General features: G+C 44.8%; 1 protein-coding gene across 1 annotated transcript; it reads right to left on the reverse strand.

Moving 5' to 3' along the window:
* Window positions 1-367: 367 nt before the first annotated feature.
* Window positions 368-16,036, reverse strand: CHCHD10 (coiled-coil-helix-coiled-coil-helix domain containing 10). Its single transcript, XM_082261737.1, has 4 exons — window positions 15,882-16,036; window positions 10,858-11,071; window positions 4,837-4,996; window positions 368-495 (listed from the first exon to the last, which is right to left on the reverse strand). The coding sequence occupies exons 1-4, from the start codon at window positions 15,923-15,925 to the stop codon at window positions 476-478; spliced, it is 438 nt and encodes a 145-aa protein (XP_082117863.1). The 5' UTR covers window positions 15,926-16,036; the 3' UTR covers window positions 368-475.
* Between the last annotated feature and the right edge of the window lie 541 nt (window positions 16,037-16,577).

Here is a 16,577-nt window from a genome sequence, read left to right on the forward strand (position 1 = left end):
AAGGGAACCGTTGAAGGAAAAGTAAGTTTAGCTCCTTAGTTCCACTAACCAGTAGCTCAGTGCATTACTCTATCTCTCTGTTAAAGCCTATCTAAAGCAAAAAAAAAAAAAAAAAGTACTATATTGCAGCTTATTAGTCCTTAAATGTGGTGGCTGCATTTGTTTTAATTCTTCAGACTAAGAACATTTTTAGCAAGTCCAGAAAATACCTGTTGATTTTATCTTATGTTATTAAATAATTTTGTGACCAACTTGGAAACTACACTATGGTAGGATTTGTACAAATGAATCACACACAACAATTAAAGCCTAATTAAAATAGAAATGTATTTATTAAATATTCTATTGAACGATAAAACAGATAACTTCCAGAACATATGCAATGCTCTCTGGGCATGTAGTGGGTAGAGAATTAAAAGATGCTGATCCTGCTGAGAAATGGCTCTTCACTGTCCAGCGAGGACCCAGAAGACTATTAAATGAGGTTAGAGATACCTGCAGAAAACACAAGTGAAAAATTACATTTAAGAGGCCATGAAGACAGCAAAGCATACCATACAATCTGTCCATGTCTATTATGAACAGTAATACTGGCCGAATACTTTCGCACTGCAGTATTGATGCTTTCAATTCCAGCATCACTAGTGATTAGGGCTGCACGATATTGGGAAAAAAGTACATTGCAATATTTTTTTTCAACGATATATATTGCAATATTGAGAGGAAATCATGGAAGTATTGCAGCAGCGCAGCCTTCTTCTGATTGTAATTGCAGATTGCACCATACAGCCAGGGCAGGCCAGGGTTTATGTTATTGTAGGGATTGACAGTGACAGTCAGTGTGGATTAGGCACAGTCAGAACTCACAGTGGTGGCAGGAGGTAGAAGAACACAGCCTGACATGACATCCGTCCAGTCCCACACGTACTGAGACTCTTCACTCTGAACTGTTACAATACAAGCTTGTTTCCAGTTCTTCAGTGTCAGTGTGCTGAGAGCCGCTGATTGGTTACAGGGAGGAGCTGAGCTCCTCACTCTAGGATCATATTACCATCAGCTGGAGAACTGGCTAGCTGCAGGCAGGCAGACTGAACATGTGGGATGGATGTCAGGCTGTGTTCTGCTACAACCACTGTGAGTCATCCTGACTTCTCCCTGCCGAATGCCTATGCCTTACTATCGTATCTTCGGCGATGTGACTATCGCCCACGCCCACAGCACGATAGTCGATATCACATCGACTATGGTTCAGCCCTACTAGTGATCATTGCTTTCTTTCCTATCTGCATGCTTCTTGTCGGCACATGAGTAGATTGGCTCCCTGCGCTGCTTCTTCCTCTCTCACTCCAGCCCTGCTGTGTGGGGACTGCAAGAGGTGGTGGACACTGAGCCGTTGGTAAGGTGGCGGAGTCTGGCAGCAGCATTCATGATAAACTGAAGGGGGGTAGCCTGGATTGAGATAGGCTTATGAGAAGGGAGTTGCATAAATCATGGTGAGAGATAACAAGGGAGTGAATGGGTAGCTTGTTTCATTAGTTCAAAAGGGGTGTATTTTAGAGATGTTATGGAGGTGAAGTCTACAAGCTTTTGACAGCAATTGGATTTGGGGCTGAAAGGACAGGCCATAGTCCAGGTTAACACCTAGTACCCCCTGGTGTGAGAGGAGGGACTGATTGTTGCATTATTGATCTTGATGCAGAAGTCAGGGGAGGGGGCACAGGCAGGAGGGAGTATTATGAAGCTCGGTTTTAGAAAGATTTTGTTCAGGAAAGTGGTGCAACATCGATGCCGATATGTCAGTTAGTAAGTTAGTGATGCATAAAAGACTGAAGGAGTGAGGTGAGGAGTACTGTGAAAGATTTGGGTGTCATCAGCATAGAGATGGTTTTGAAAGCCGTAGAAGTATTAGGTGACCAAGAGAGGAAGTGTAGATAAAGAAGAGAAAGGGGCCAAGGACAGAGCCTTGGGGAACTCCAACAGAAAAAGGGAGTGGAGAGGAGGAGACAAAGTTGTAGGTAACGCTGAAGGAATGTTGAGACAGACAGACAGACCAGGAAAGAGCAGAATCTTGGAGGCCAATGGAGTGGAGAGTTTATTGAGGAGAAGCAGGTGGTCAACAGTATCAAAGCCCATAAAAGGGTCTAGTACGGGCATCACTAAATGGCGGCTCCATCAGGACCGCCGCCATCAGCTGCTGGATTTCTTCCCTGTCTCTGCTGCTGTCATTAGCAGAGCAGGGCGGATGGCAGGAGGCGGGACTGAGACTGGGGGCGGGACCGGCATTGAATGGAGGAAGCAGCTGCCTGAATTAGCATTTCAGGCTGGAGGTGATTGGCTGCTGGGAGGCGGAAGGTGATTGGCTGCTGGGAGGCGGAAGGTGATTGGCTGCTGGGAGGCGGAAGGTGATTGGCTGCTGGGAGGCGGAAGGTGATTGGCTGGGAGGCACACAGTCGGCTGCCTCTATGCATGCAGCGCTGCTGTTCCTCTGTCTTCCTCGAGATTGTCCCGCCTCCTGCTCTCCGCTCTGTGTAAGGTAGGAGAGTGAAGGGAGGACAGGGCTGTGAAGTTTGATTGGGGAGCAGGGGTCATGTGCAGGGGGGGGTAGTGTGGTGTTTCATGTAAAGGGGAGCAATGCTGTGGGGGTGATATGTTAAGAGGGTAGTGGTCTGTGTTGATGTAAAGGGGGGCAGTGCTATGGGGGTGTGTGTTAACAGGGCAGTGCTGTGTATGTGTGTGAGGGTGATGCAAAGGGGCAGGTCTGTGGGGGTGATATAAGGGGGCAGTGCTGTGTGGGGGGGTGATGTAAAGAGAGACAGTGCTGTTGGGGGGATATGCAAGAGGGACAGTGCTGATGGGGGGATATATGAAGGGGACAGTGCTGATGGGGGGATATATGAAGGGGACAGTGCTGATGGGGGGATATATGAAGGGGACAGTGCTGATGGGGGGATATATGAAGGGGACAGTGCTGATGGGGGGGATATATGAAGGGGACAGTGCTGATGGGGGGATATATGAAGGGGACAGTGCTGATGGGGGAATATATGAAGGGGGCAGTGCTTTGTGTGTGTGTGGGGGTGGTGATGTGAAGGGGGACAGTGCTGTGTGTGTGTGGGGGGGGGGGGGTGGTGATGTGAAGGGGGACAGTGCTGTGTGTGTGTGGGGGGGGGGGGGGACAGTGGTGATGTGAAGGGGGACAGTGCTGTGTGTGTGGGGGGGGGGGGGGGACAGTGGTGATGTGAAGGGGGACAGTGCTGTGAGTGGTGATGTAAAGGGGGATAAGCAGCTGCACAGAAAACGTGCAGGGTACAATTGACTCTTAAATGCAATGAAATACAAGGTGCGGTTTCCCACACAAGGAAATTGCATGGTACATACGCGCCATGCAGTTTCAATGCGACAGCGTTTTTAAAAAGGTGCCAGGGCCTTTTCCCAGCAGAAAACACAGACACAACAGCCCATTCAAATGAATGGGCTGTCGTGCCTGCACACCTGGGCTGTGATGTAAAGAATCCGAGTCATCACGCAAAAATGCAATCTGGACCTCTGCTGGAAGAAAATTTTGCTAATCGGACCTCCATGAATTTTAATTCAATACCCCTGGTCTAGTACTAGGAGTATGGAGTAGTGTCCGTTGGTTTTAGCAATTATTAAATCATTAGCGAGTATTAGTAGGGTAGTTTCTGTGGAATGCTGACCAGACTGTAAATATTTAAGAAGGTTGTGGCCAGTGAGACAGTTGTAGATTGTGTTCTAAATATTTTGGGGGTAATGGGAGCAAGGAGATGGATCTTCAAGCTGTCCAGGTTAGTGGGGTCCAGTGAGGGCTTTTTAGGTATGGAGGTGATCTATCCATGCTGTAGAGAGGAGAGGAAGATGACAGTAGAGGGGGAAAGGTTGAAGATGTGAGTGAGAGAGCATAGGCTAGAGCAGGGATCCTCAAACTACGGCCCTCCAGCTGTTGCGGAACTACACATCCCATGAGGCATTGTCAAATTCTGACATTCACAGACAAGACAAGGCATGATGGGAATTGTAGTTCCCGAACAACTGAAGGGCCGTAGTTTGAAGACCCTTGGGCTAGAGGAAGGGGCTGACCAAAGCAGTTGTGAAGGTTATGGAGCAAGAATTCCTACCCTTGGGATGTAAGTTGCCTAAAGCTCGTTACAGTCTGACTTTACAATCTCTTTTATTTCCACCAACAACTATGTAGGTGTAGGGCTGGTCTTACTGATGGCAAACTGGCTTGAGAGTTTAGGAGATTGTAGTGTGAGTGCATAGTGACCATAATAAGAAAGCAATGTATGCTCCAAAAGTGCAAGCTTCACGTTGGTGGAGTCCTGCTGCCATCCTGCAAACAGAACAGTGACCTGCAGGGATCCTCAAACTACGGCCCTCCAGCTGTCGCGGAACTACACATCCCATAAGGCATTGGAAAACTCTGACATTCACAGACATGACTAGGCATGATGGGAATTGTAGTTCCTGAACAACTGGAGGGCCATAGTTTGAAGACCCCTGTGCTAGATGGTCCATTAGGCTGCTTTTTACCAGTCCACTAATCATCCTGGGTGAGAGACCAATAGGGACTGCTCCACTGAATCATAGGAGGAGATTTTCCATTATTTGCTCATCTCTAGTAACAATCTACCAAAACTTTTTTTTTTTTTCCAATATTTTGCCTACACAACCCGGGAAAGAGACTTTTTTTTTTACATGCTACCAACGAACCATTAGTCTATTCACCTATTATGTATTTCCACCTGCAATAAGAATCATTACATGGATATATGAAAACAATCCCATATGAGTTTCCCTTCCTCCTTCATAACTCACCATAATTTTGTTTGCACTGCTTTAGGGCTTCGCTAAATCCCTCACACATAATCAGGTCATTGTTGTTGTTAGCACAATTCAAGAATTCCTTCAATTCATAATAGCAGGGGCCATAAGTAGACTGTGGCTGCTGGGCGTAGGTGGGGGGCTTTGGAGCCTCCTATGGGAAAAACAACAAAGAATGAACTTCATAAGAGTAATTAATTAACTGCCTTGAACATCATGGTAGACATTGTCCAATGAAGAGGCTGTAATATGAACTTTGAAGTAGTAAGACCCTCTGCACTTTTAATTTAATAAATACATTGATCACAATAAAATAAACATTCACCATTACACTTAAAATGTTTACTTCAGCTTTTGCGGCTTACAACCTTCAATGTTGCTGGCTCCTGTTCTCTCAGTGCAGCTTCCCTAAACTTCTGGCCTTCACAGGAAAGAGAGAACAGTGGACAGTGCAGTCTCCAGCCAGTCTGGGAGGAGCAGAAGAATGCATTGCCATCCTAGGCTGTGTGTTTCTATTGATGCACACAGTGTAGGGAGGCACAACTCTAGTCTCTGCATACAAAAGTGGCTCCATTGGGTGCTGCAAGAGAAAGAAGCCACCCTGACAAACAAGACACCTGGGGCAGCAGTCATGGCACCAGCTTAAAAAAAGAACATAAGGAGGGATTACACGATAAAGAAACTGCATACTCAAAAACTGATTCATTTGGCTGCTGAAAGTGGTTGAAAAATTCAGGCTTTAATACCACTTGCACGGGAAAGCGCCATATTTCTCGCCATACCTGGAAGGCTAGGTATGTCACACTGCTTCAATAGATGAATAGGGTGGCAGGGGAGCAAGTGGATCAGTAAAGACCAGCAGCAGAGAGGCTCAGCAAGCAAGTGAATTGCCCTAGAACATGATTAATTTAATATATAAGTCAGGATCAAAAAAGAAAAACATATGCAGTTCATATTTCCCCATCTAGGATGTTGCAAATAAAGAAAAATACCAGTTGGTTCTGCCACTTAGCTCATTCATGTTGTGGGCTGACAACACCTTTTTCTGGAATCACAAAAACCGTAACCGAGTAACAGAACTACACAAACACTCCTCCATCCAGAACATAGGGGATGTTTTGTAGTTCATTGAGAGAACTAGCGGGGCGAACACAAACTGCACAGCACAGGTTTGGATTTCTGATGAGACACACAAGCATTTTTTTCACTTCCTAAACAGATATAACAATATGCATGTACTGGTATATTTTACAGGCCAAAAGGAAGCAAATAGGAGTTTGTTTGGGCTTACATACAGCTAAGGCCCCTTTGACATGGGCCGATCCATTTTCACCGACTCAGCGGGATCGCTCAGTTGATCCCCACTGAGCAGGCAGATGACAGGTCCATCTCCACTCACTGTGCAAAGACGGATCTGTCAGATCCCCGCTCTCCTTTATAGGGAGATCAGATGAAATGGACAACCTGTCCGTTTTCATCCAATTCGACCCCCCAAATGGATGGCCATATGTCTGGAATAGTGCTAAAATGCATAATGTGTTTGGGTGCCATTCATTTTTAATGGCATCTTAATCCCAGTATGGCTTTTCCATGCAAAAAAATCATGCAACAATCGCGAGAAACCCCATCACGTGATGCTCCTTTTTGGGCGACAAGTTTTGCGACCAGATTGCTTCATGACAATCATGCCAAAACCGCCCTGCGTTTGGGATGCCATTAAACATGAATGGCACCTAAACACGTGTGGAACATTTTGAACATATTGCAGTGTGATTTGCAATTGCGGGCAAAAATTGCAGCAATTCTGCCCACATTCCCAAATGGCAAGATGAGAATGAGGCCTTAAAGCAGTATTACACCCAAATAGAAACATTTATTTTATTGCAGTTTACCAATTCTTGGATGTGGTGGCTGCCTTCGTTTTTTTTTTTTTTTTAGGCTTTCTTTACTTTATTTTCGCTTGGTGATCCTACCAACAAGTCTGTTGTTGTCCTGCAGTTGTAGCAGTTAGAGGGCTGAGAATAAACCACTAACCACTGACAGGGGTGCTTACAATGATAAGCGCATTTGTGCAAATCCTTCATCCCAAAAGGAACAAAAACAGTTAGTGTAAGGCTCAATGCACACTGGACTTAAAAAATACGCCAGCTCATATAGATTTTTTTTTTTTCCGCCAGAAAGCTCCAATGGGAAATGCAAACCAGAAGGGTTTTTTTCTGCCTCTAAACGCTGAGCTCAAAATGTGCCTCTAACCTGCATGGACACATTGGATAACATTGAGCTGCTTCTACGGGTAAAACACAAAACTCCTGTAGAAGGAGCGATTTTTAAAGGGTAACTCCACTTAGCTGTTCTGTACACAGAATGTATACTGACCACACCCCAGAAACATCATTTCCTGCTTGTGTGATTGGCTCACCAATTTTCCCAGAAGTCTGCAATAAGATACAATTCAGATTTCTGGAATCCCCTGCAATAAAAATGTCATTTTTGGTAAGATAATCCCAATAGGAACACGTCTAAAGGGATGCAGGCCCAGCAGATTTCCTCATTAGAGCTCTGCACCTGCCACAGCTGACAGATAATTATGAAACCACTCCCATTTGACCCATTCAGCACAGAGGAACAAACAATGGTTTCTTCAGAATAACAAAAAAGGTAGAAATCTGCAACAAAGTTTGTTACAATCCTTGTAATGTACAGAGATCACCCAGAGGGGAATGTTTTTTTCTCAACAAAAGTGGTGTTATGCTTAAAGCCAGTGTGCATGGAGCCTTACTGCTTAAAAAGTGTTAGCAGTAGTTTAGCTTCAATCTGTTATCAAAGTATATTTAAATCTGCTAGTACATATAACACTCCCCTCCCCCCAGACTGACAAAGCTACTATCCACAGGTGCTGCTGTGCTTCTTCTTCCAGAGTGGGCTACTCTAGTACAGGAGGTGTGTTACTGGCCAGATCACCTGGTTAAAATAGAGCGGGGAAAAAGCCCATAAAAAGAAAACTAATGCAGCCGCCACATCTAATGATTGGTAAGCTGCAATATAGAAAGCTACAAAATACGTCACAAAGTACTACACACACACACTGTACATTTAAATGAAGGTTTGCTCAGGGAAGGACATGAAGTCCTTGGTGAGGCATGTGACTGCCAAGGCAGGTTTTGTAAGCATGCTACACAGATTACATAACCCACATCTCACGTGGAATCCAGAATGACACAGCAGAATGGAAAAAATAAGAAACAGGTAAAGCTGAACCCCCAGGATAACAAAGTCCATCCTTGCACCCGCACTGCAAGGGTTAAGGTCCCCTAGACAGAAAGAAGAAGGTAATTCTTACAATGCGGGCACAGCCCCACTACAAAGGAGGGCTTTTATATTTCCCATAGTTCAGATTTAGGCCCCTTTCACACATGCTGTCCATTTGTCCGTTGACGGATGAAAAAACGGCATCAATGCAATCCTATAGAAAAACAGATGTAAATGGATGACCATCATCCGTTTCTTTTGAACGGATGAAAGCTCTATTTTTCATCCATTAAAAAAACGGATAGGATGGAAAACAGGTAACAAAAAAAAAACATGACTGAACTGATGAAATGATGTATGTATGAAAGGGGCCTTAATGTGGAATTCCAGCTTGAGGCTCTCTTCACATTAGTGTGACTTCTCATGCAACTCCAAAGACGCATGACAAGTTTCAGCTCATTGATTTCAATGGCACCCATTCCAATCTATGCGACTTTAAAAGAAAAGTTTGAGATCTGCTTTTTTTTTTTTTTTTAAGAATCATACTTACCTGGGTGGGATGCTGCGTCTGCCCCCCGCCAGCTCTAACACCGAGAACCGAGAGATCAAACACTGCCGATCAATCGCTCGGTTCTCACAGCTCCGTGAGCAGAGAGCTGTCAGTCACCACTGTCTCCACAGCTCCTCACTGGAGCGCTGGGCTGTGGAGGGGGTGGGAATGGCTGACTCAGGCTCTTAGCGGCTCACTAAGAGCCTGTGCTGGTCCAGGCATGTGGGTGGATCCCAACCATATGGTCGCAATCTTGCCTGAGCCTGGACCGGCTCTGTGATGTCAGCAGAAAGTTGACTTCAACCCGCTGTCTGCTGAAAACAGGTTGCAGGAGTGCAGAGCAAACTGCACTCCTGGGATCCACAGGAGAAGTACAGCCAAATCAGCTTTGGCTGTACTTGCCCTTTAAAAAGGTACCTGCACTACTTTGACAAGACTTTCTTGTGACTTGAGTGCCAGAGTTTAAAGTCGCATCAAAGTCTCATCAAAGTCACTGGTTATTGCGCGAATTTGGAGTCACACTAGTGTGAACCAAGCATAACACTAATTACCCTTAGGCTGTATTTACACTTGGCTGTTTTAAATCGCGAGTTGAATCACCGCAACTCTGCCTGCGATTTCAAAACACCCAAATGTCAATGACAGATAGCACAACGCACATTTCAGATGCAATTCATTTAAATGGCACCTAAAACGTGGTGCGGTTCTGCCACGATTTTTGTGAGATAAATCACGCTGCAATCCTGGCAAACTGCATCGTGTAAAGCATGCTGCCCAAAAGAAGCTCGTAAAAAAATTTTTGGGCGGCAAGCTTCACGCGTAGCGGATTGCAGCACAATTTATTGGGCGACAATCATGACAGAACTGCTTCTCCTATTTTTAAATGAATGGCATCTGAAATGTGCGTTGTGCAATTTGTCTTTCAGATCTCAATGTTTTGAAATTGTGGGTAGAAACGCAGCAAATCAAAATGCCAATGTTTGAATGCAGCCTTAGAAACTGTTCCCTCCCCACTTCAAAGGCCTCTTTCACACGGCCGCTCCGTTTTTATCCTCCACTCAGGCACTTTTTTTTTTTTTCCACGGACACGGATGACGTGTCATCCGCTCCGTATGTCCGCATATCATCCCATCCGTTTGCGGATGATATACGGACATAATGTAAGTCTATGGGGATTGCGGATGTCAGCAGATGACACCGCTGACATCCGATTTTGCGTCCTTTCCGTTTTTAAAACGGAAGAAAAATAGGGTTCTGTTCCGTTTCAAAAAACCGGAACAGAACCGAAAGGATGCAAATCCGATCGGACATCCGCAATCCCATTGACATGCATTATGTCCGTATATCACGCGCAAACAGGTAATGGGGTGATATACGGACATACGGAGCGGCCATGTGAAAGAGGCCTAACAACTATGCTAATTACCGGTGAAAAAAAGATGTATATAGTTACCTATCTTCATGCCACTCCAGTGTGGTCATGTGATTTGGCTGCCCTCTGTCAGCCAGTGCAGTTTCAGGGGAGAGGAGTGAGCGCTGACAACGGATAGGCCATGGAACCAATGAGTGTTGTCACCACTCCAGGCCTTACTAGCAGTTGTCAGAGCACTCTCTCCTCTCCCCTGCAGCCACTCTGGCTGACATGGGAAGATCATGGGAAGAAACGCTCTTCTTTTAGCTGGGTGCCATGAATTATATTTCACATGCACAAGAACTTATTTTTGACCAAAACGACTCCATCTATTATTAGGATCACCACCCCTTACCACATTTATACATAATTATAGATACACTGCGTAATACAAACAAATGTTCTTTTGTTATGAGAGAGTATGTGTGATTTTAGGCATGTTTGTTGTGTGTGGTACCATTTTAATATTAGAATTTGTACATTCTAATTTTTTTTTTTTTTTTGATTAAAAATAAAATGACAGTTTAATTTAGTCCAGTGATTTGCTATATTTTGCTGCTCTGTCCTCTAGGGGTTGAGTTTAAATTCAGTTTTTGTCTAATGATCCTTTCCAATGTACTCCCACCAATTTGAGGAATTTATTATTAAATAAATATATATGTCAATAATAGGGAGAACCTGGAGTGTGTAGAACGTATACAATGAGCATCCACTTGTTGAAGACCCATGACCAGTCTCAGAGTTCATGAGCAAATAACCCCCAAAGTTTCCTTACAAATGGCCAGTAATCAGAGGTATTACTAACCTGTACAACGGGCTTTGCTGGCTCCGAGCTATCTCCACTGAAAGCGCCAGTAAGGGCTCCACCAAGAACGTGTCCCACTGTAGAGCCCACAGCTACCCCAGCTACTGTAGTAGCCATCTGAGCCATCAGCCCTGGCCCCTGAGACGGAGCTGGGGCTGCGGACACAGCCGAGGGCGGTGGGTGTGCTGGAGCCGGAGCATGAGAAGGTGCTGGGCTGTTCAGAGAAACAGAAAAAATATTACTATAGACTTTTACTGGATTCAATTCATAACGAATATACATCTGGAATACAGAAATGTACCACATACTGGAATATTACCTCAACCAAAACCTGGAAAAGCCTGTAATCACCAAAACACTAGACCAGGGGTCTTCAAACTATGGCCCTCCAGTTGTTCAGGAACTACAATTCCCATCATGCCTATTCATGTCAGAGTTTTTCAATGCATCATGGGACGTGTAGTTCCGCAACAGCTGGAGGGCCGTAGTTTGGAGATCCCTGCACTAGAACATACTCTACCTGACCTTCGCAAAAATACCAAACGGGGGTCTAAAACCAATTTGGTGGCCATTTTGGATAAATTAGGTAAGGGTTAGAAAACCTGTCAGGATTCTTTGGCTGTTTTGTGTCCTCGCTAAGGAAATTCACCTTCTGTATTTATCCTAAAGACCATTGTCCCCAGGACTAAAAATGAGAGGAAATTCCACATTTTGAGTGGTCACTGGAATAGGAATAGAAATCTTCAAAAAAGGATCACTTATTCCAGTGCCAACTGTCTATGAGGGAACCCCCTTTAAAACAATTTCCTCACACTTAGGCCTTGTTTACACGGGCATCAGGGGGGCCAAAAACTGGCAGTTTTACCATCCCTCAAACGCCCAGCCACAAGTAAGCCGTGATTAACAGTGGGGCATAACTTATAGCACAGGTCACATTTGGCAGACAGCACCACCATCATGGTTGCGGCAGGCTTTCAATGGTTGACACAGCCGGTGAGGAGGTGGCATAATGCAAAATATGGTGGTGAGAAGTCGATCCACAGATTGCCTTTCAGATGGGTGGCATTGACAGGCGTTTTATTATTTCCCTACCCTCTGCAAAACCAAAAGGGTTGGTTTCTGTTTTGTGGCACAGTTAGGGGCAGTGCGATATTGTTTCCATTTTTTTTTTTTTTTTACTTTATTTAAAGTGTACAAAGTTACATTTCATTTAAATCTCTGCACTGCGGTGCGTTGCAGTGCCATCTGATGTGATATCTGCATTTTTCTGCACATCACGCCAGTATTGGCGTGTGAATGGAGCACATAGAGAACAATTGTTTTCTAAGTGCCCTTGCAGTGACTGGAATTGATCAGGTGCATGTTCGCATAATGTGAATGGGCCCTTAGACATACCTGAATTGCGCTGATTAACTTGTTAGAAGCTGAACCCTGGGATTCCTGTCACTTTTGACCCTTATCTCCTTTTTCCCCTTTTCATTATAACAACACATTTACATTTTTTTTTTTTTTTTTTTTTTAAATGTCTTACTTTTTGTGTAATTGATCCTTTTATTGTATGCAATGCCAACAGATTCTTGCTGAGTGCCAGGGAAGTATCTGTGCAGACACTGCAGCATCATGGAAGTAAGCCAATGTAGTGGGCATTTATGGGTAGAACATGGACAGGTTACTTGCTGGCTGCTAAATGCTCACATATCCAGCCAATCAATGGATGTGGGTTGGTTGCAACCCGGCTGCATTGAAGCCTGCAGAGTATTGCAACGTTGATCAGTGCATTGTGGTTATAATGCACTCTGTATTGTTTACACCCAACTCCCCTTCTGTACGGAGGTACAAACCTTCTGTTATGGGGCTGGGGGAAGTACACAATGGGCTGCATGGGTGAAGTCACTGCACTTGTGCCAATATGGGAGTCCCTCTGTTATAGTGGTAGATGGGACTTGTCCTCCCATTCACAGATCCCTGTAAATGGATGACGCACCTGTGTGGGCGGAGCCACAAACACTAAATTGAAATGTTCACAAAACTAGGGATGCACCGATCTGATATTCGGATCGGAAATCGGCCCCGATCCAGACAAAATAGCTGGATCGGAGATTGGTAAAGTTCAGCCGTCCCACGGGCCGATCCGGTTTTTGCTGAGTAAAGGCTCAGCCATCCCTTACTAGGTGCAGTGATAGTATGGGATGGGAGCCGCTACTTCCTGTATAGGTACGGCTCACAGGCGGAGTGATATCAGATGCACTCCGCCTGTGAATGGAGGAGCCACACACATGAAGCAGCGGCTTTGCAGCCGCTTGCTTTGTGTGTAGCTCCGGATCGATTCCGTATCGGTTCCAAAAAAGCCAGATCGGTGCATCCCTACACAAAACGCTGCAGAAAGAAGCATCCCTCAATTCAAGTAAGTAGGAGGCAGTTTGGATGGGGGTGGGAGGCAATTGGGGAATGTAACTTTGTTTTATGTTAAACCTAAATATAGATAAAAAAAATGTAACATGGAGGTTGATTTACTAAAACTGAAGAGTGCAAAATCTGGAGCAGCTGTCCATGGTAGCCAATCAGCTTCTAACTTCAGCTTGTTCAATTAAGCTGCATTCACACATGATCGCGGGCAAAATTGCCATGATTCTGCACCACAATTTCAAATGGCTGCAAAACGCAGGACACGTTTGCAATGCTATTACTTCTAATTGCACCACGATTGTGCCATGGTAAATCGCGCTGCAATCGTAATGCACACTGCTGTCGCCCAAAAGAACTTCATGTTCCATTTTGAATTTTTGCAATTGCAGCGCGATTCACGAGCGACAATTGTGGCACAATTGGGGTGCCATGGCATCACAAACATGTCCCACATTTTATCAGCTGTTTGAAATCGCGGCAATTCCGCCAGTGCTCATGTGTGAATGCAGCCTAAGCTTTTACAAAAGCACTCTCCAGTTTTAGTAAATCAACCCCATGGTCTCTAAGGTGGACTATGCCATCAATGATATAACATTCCTCCTGGTTAGAGTTCAGCTTTAAAACCAACATCAAGCTGGACCTGTACTAGTAAATATTCTTACAAACTCATTTGTATACTTCTACAGTCCTTTGAAGTATTCATTTTGCCACTAGGAAGTTTTCAAACAATGGGCATTGATCATACCGCAGTAGCTGTGCATGCCAACCAATCAGCTTTAACCTTCAACTTGTTCAGGAAAACTTTGAAACAGAAAGCTAGAAGCTGATTGGTCGACATGTATATCTGCTCCAGGTCCTGTCTGCTCCAGTATGATAAATTCCCCAATGTGCATTTTGTTTGGGGAAACTGGTGTCTGTAGGAAGCTCTACCTGTGACCTTCAATACTTGTGAAATAGGCAGATGCTACAAAGTTCTAGAAGCACCACTATCACTACCCAAAGGTGATCAAATGTAATCTTCCACTGTGCTCAATGGATACTTCTGGAGTCTGCATAAAGCACCAGATCATGGGAACAAATGCTAGTGAGCTTTAAATACCACTGCTTGACCTTTGGAACATATCAAGTGATCTAAGGTTAATGTTAATAATTTATTCTGCCTCTATCCCCCTCAGTCTAATTACTGAATATGTGGATTTGAAAATGACCAGTAATTTAGCAAATCGCCATCAACTGCTGTAAAAAAAAAAAAAAAAAAAAAAAAAAAAAAACTTAGATCACAGTATTAATAAAAAGCTTACTTATATCCCTGAAAATCCTGGCTGAATCAGTATTCTAGTTTTTCTTATTTCCAACAAACTCTGGAAGTGTCCTTCAGATCACAGGCAGCCACGCAGTCCCTGTATTCCCAAATCAGTCCTTCAGATCACAGGCAGCCATGAAGTCCCTGTCTTCCCAAATCAGTCCTCAGATCACAGGCAGTCCCTGTATTCCCAAATCAGTCCTCAGATCACAGGCAGCCACGCAGTCCCTGTATTCCCAAATCAGTCCTCAGATCACAGGCAGCCACGCAGTCCCTGTATTCCCAAATCAGTCCTCAGATCACAGGCAGCCACGCAGTCCCTGTATTCCCAAATCAGTCCTCAGATCACAGGCAGCCACGCAGTCCCTGTATTCCCAAATCAGTCCTCAGATCACAGGCAGCCACGCAGTCCCTGTATTCCCAAATCAGTCCTCAGATCACAGGCAGCCACGCAGTCCCTGTATTCCCAAATCAGTCCTCAGATCACAGTCAGCCACGCAGTCCCTGCATTGCCAAATCAGTACTCAGATCACAGTCAGCCATGTATTCCTCTCTCAGTCCAACAGATCACAGGCAGCCATGCAGTCCCTGTATTCCCAAATCAGTCCTTCAGATTACAGTCTGCCATGCAGTCCCTGTATTGCCAAATCAGTCCTCAGATCACAGTCAGCCATGTATTCCTCTCTCAGTCCAACAGATCACAGGCAGCCATGCAGTCCCTGTATTCCCAAATCAGTCCTTCAGATTACAGTCTGCCATGCAGTCCCAGTATTCCCCTCTCAGTTCTACAGATCACAGTCTGCCATGTAGTCCCTGCATTTCCCACTGAGTTCTACAGATCACAGTCTGCCATGTAGTCCCAGTATTCCCAAGTCAGTCCTTCAGATCATAATGTGCTATGTAGTTAGTTCTTCAGACCACAGTCTGTCATGTAGTCCCTGTATTTCCCTCTCAGTTCTTCAGATCAGTCTGCCATGCAGTCCCTGTTTGCACCAGCCTGGTCCTACAGATCACAGTCAGCCATAAAGTCCCTGTATTGATCAGTCAGTCCTACAGATCACAGTCAGCCATAAAGTCCCTGTATTGATCAGTCAGTCCTACAGATCACAGTCAGCCATAAAGTCCCTGTATTGATCAGTCAGTCCTACAGATCACAGTCAGCCATAAAGTCCCTGTATTGATCAGTCTGTCCCCAGAGATCACAGTCAGCAAAGCAGTCCCTGTGTTCCCCAATGTGTCCCCTTGTGGTGGTGACATTGTCCCTGTGACCTTGTGATATCCTCTCTCAGAAGAGGCATGGTAGATGAGATCTTACCTGGCAGCTTGGCGAGAAGAGACACTGCGACCACCTCGGGGCATGATGACCTTAGCTGGAACTCACACGAGCTCTGGGTCACACTGACAGCTGCCAGGCCAGGACTCCTCTTACCATGCACGAGCTGATTTCCAGAAGTCTCCAGTCGGCGACTGCTGATGACGTCAGAACCTGCAAGTGCCCTATCTGTGGAATGGAAGCAGCCTGCAGCAGGATTAGGATTAGCTCTACAAATTAAGGTTATAGTTGTGTGTACAAGGACAGGGCAGGCTGGGATAAAACCATCACTGTGGTAACTTGTACTTTTTATTAGAATTCTACAAAATACTTTTTATGTCTTTTAAAAGGCAATTTAACCACTTGAGTACCAGCCTACAATACCTCCTCATTACCAGGCTGTGACTGCTTAGCCATGCAACATTGAACCCAAATCTGACAGTTATATCATTTTTGAGACAGATACAGATTTCTTTTGGTGGGTTTTGTTCTTTTTTCCCAAATCAAATTTTTTTGGAAAGTAGACAACCCAAGGTGTTTTTTCATCAGAGTCCTGGAATAAAAAATGTTGCCACAATTTTACGGAAATGAAGAAAGATACTGATATTGAGCTTGACAATGGTGCACCAGGTACATTATTGTACATGTCATACACAGAGGTAGGGGAAGGAGTTAATAAATCTAGGTCACATACAGTGG

The sequence above is a fragment of the Pelophylax lessonae genome (assembly GCF_965119305.1).
Source record: "Pelophylax lessonae genome assembly, chromosome: 1".
NCBI lineage: Eukaryota > Metazoa > Chordata > Amphibia > Anura > Ranidae > Pelophylax > Pelophylax lessonae.

Bases quoted from the DNA above. Each gene is read 5' to 3' on its own strand.
- CHCHD10 (XM_082261737.1), bottom strand. From the start codon at position 15,925: ATGCCCCGAGGTGGTCGCAGTGTCTCTTCTCGCCAAGCTGCCAG. The intron at 11,072-15,881 runs GTAAGATCTCAT...TTCTCTGAACAG, and splicing joins TCTTCTCGCCAAGCTGCCAG to CCCAGCACCTTCTCATGCTC. The intron at 4,997-10,857 runs GTTAGTAATACC...TTTTTCCCATAG, and splicing joins CAGCAAAGCCCGTTGTACAG to GAGGCTCCAAAGCCCCCCAC.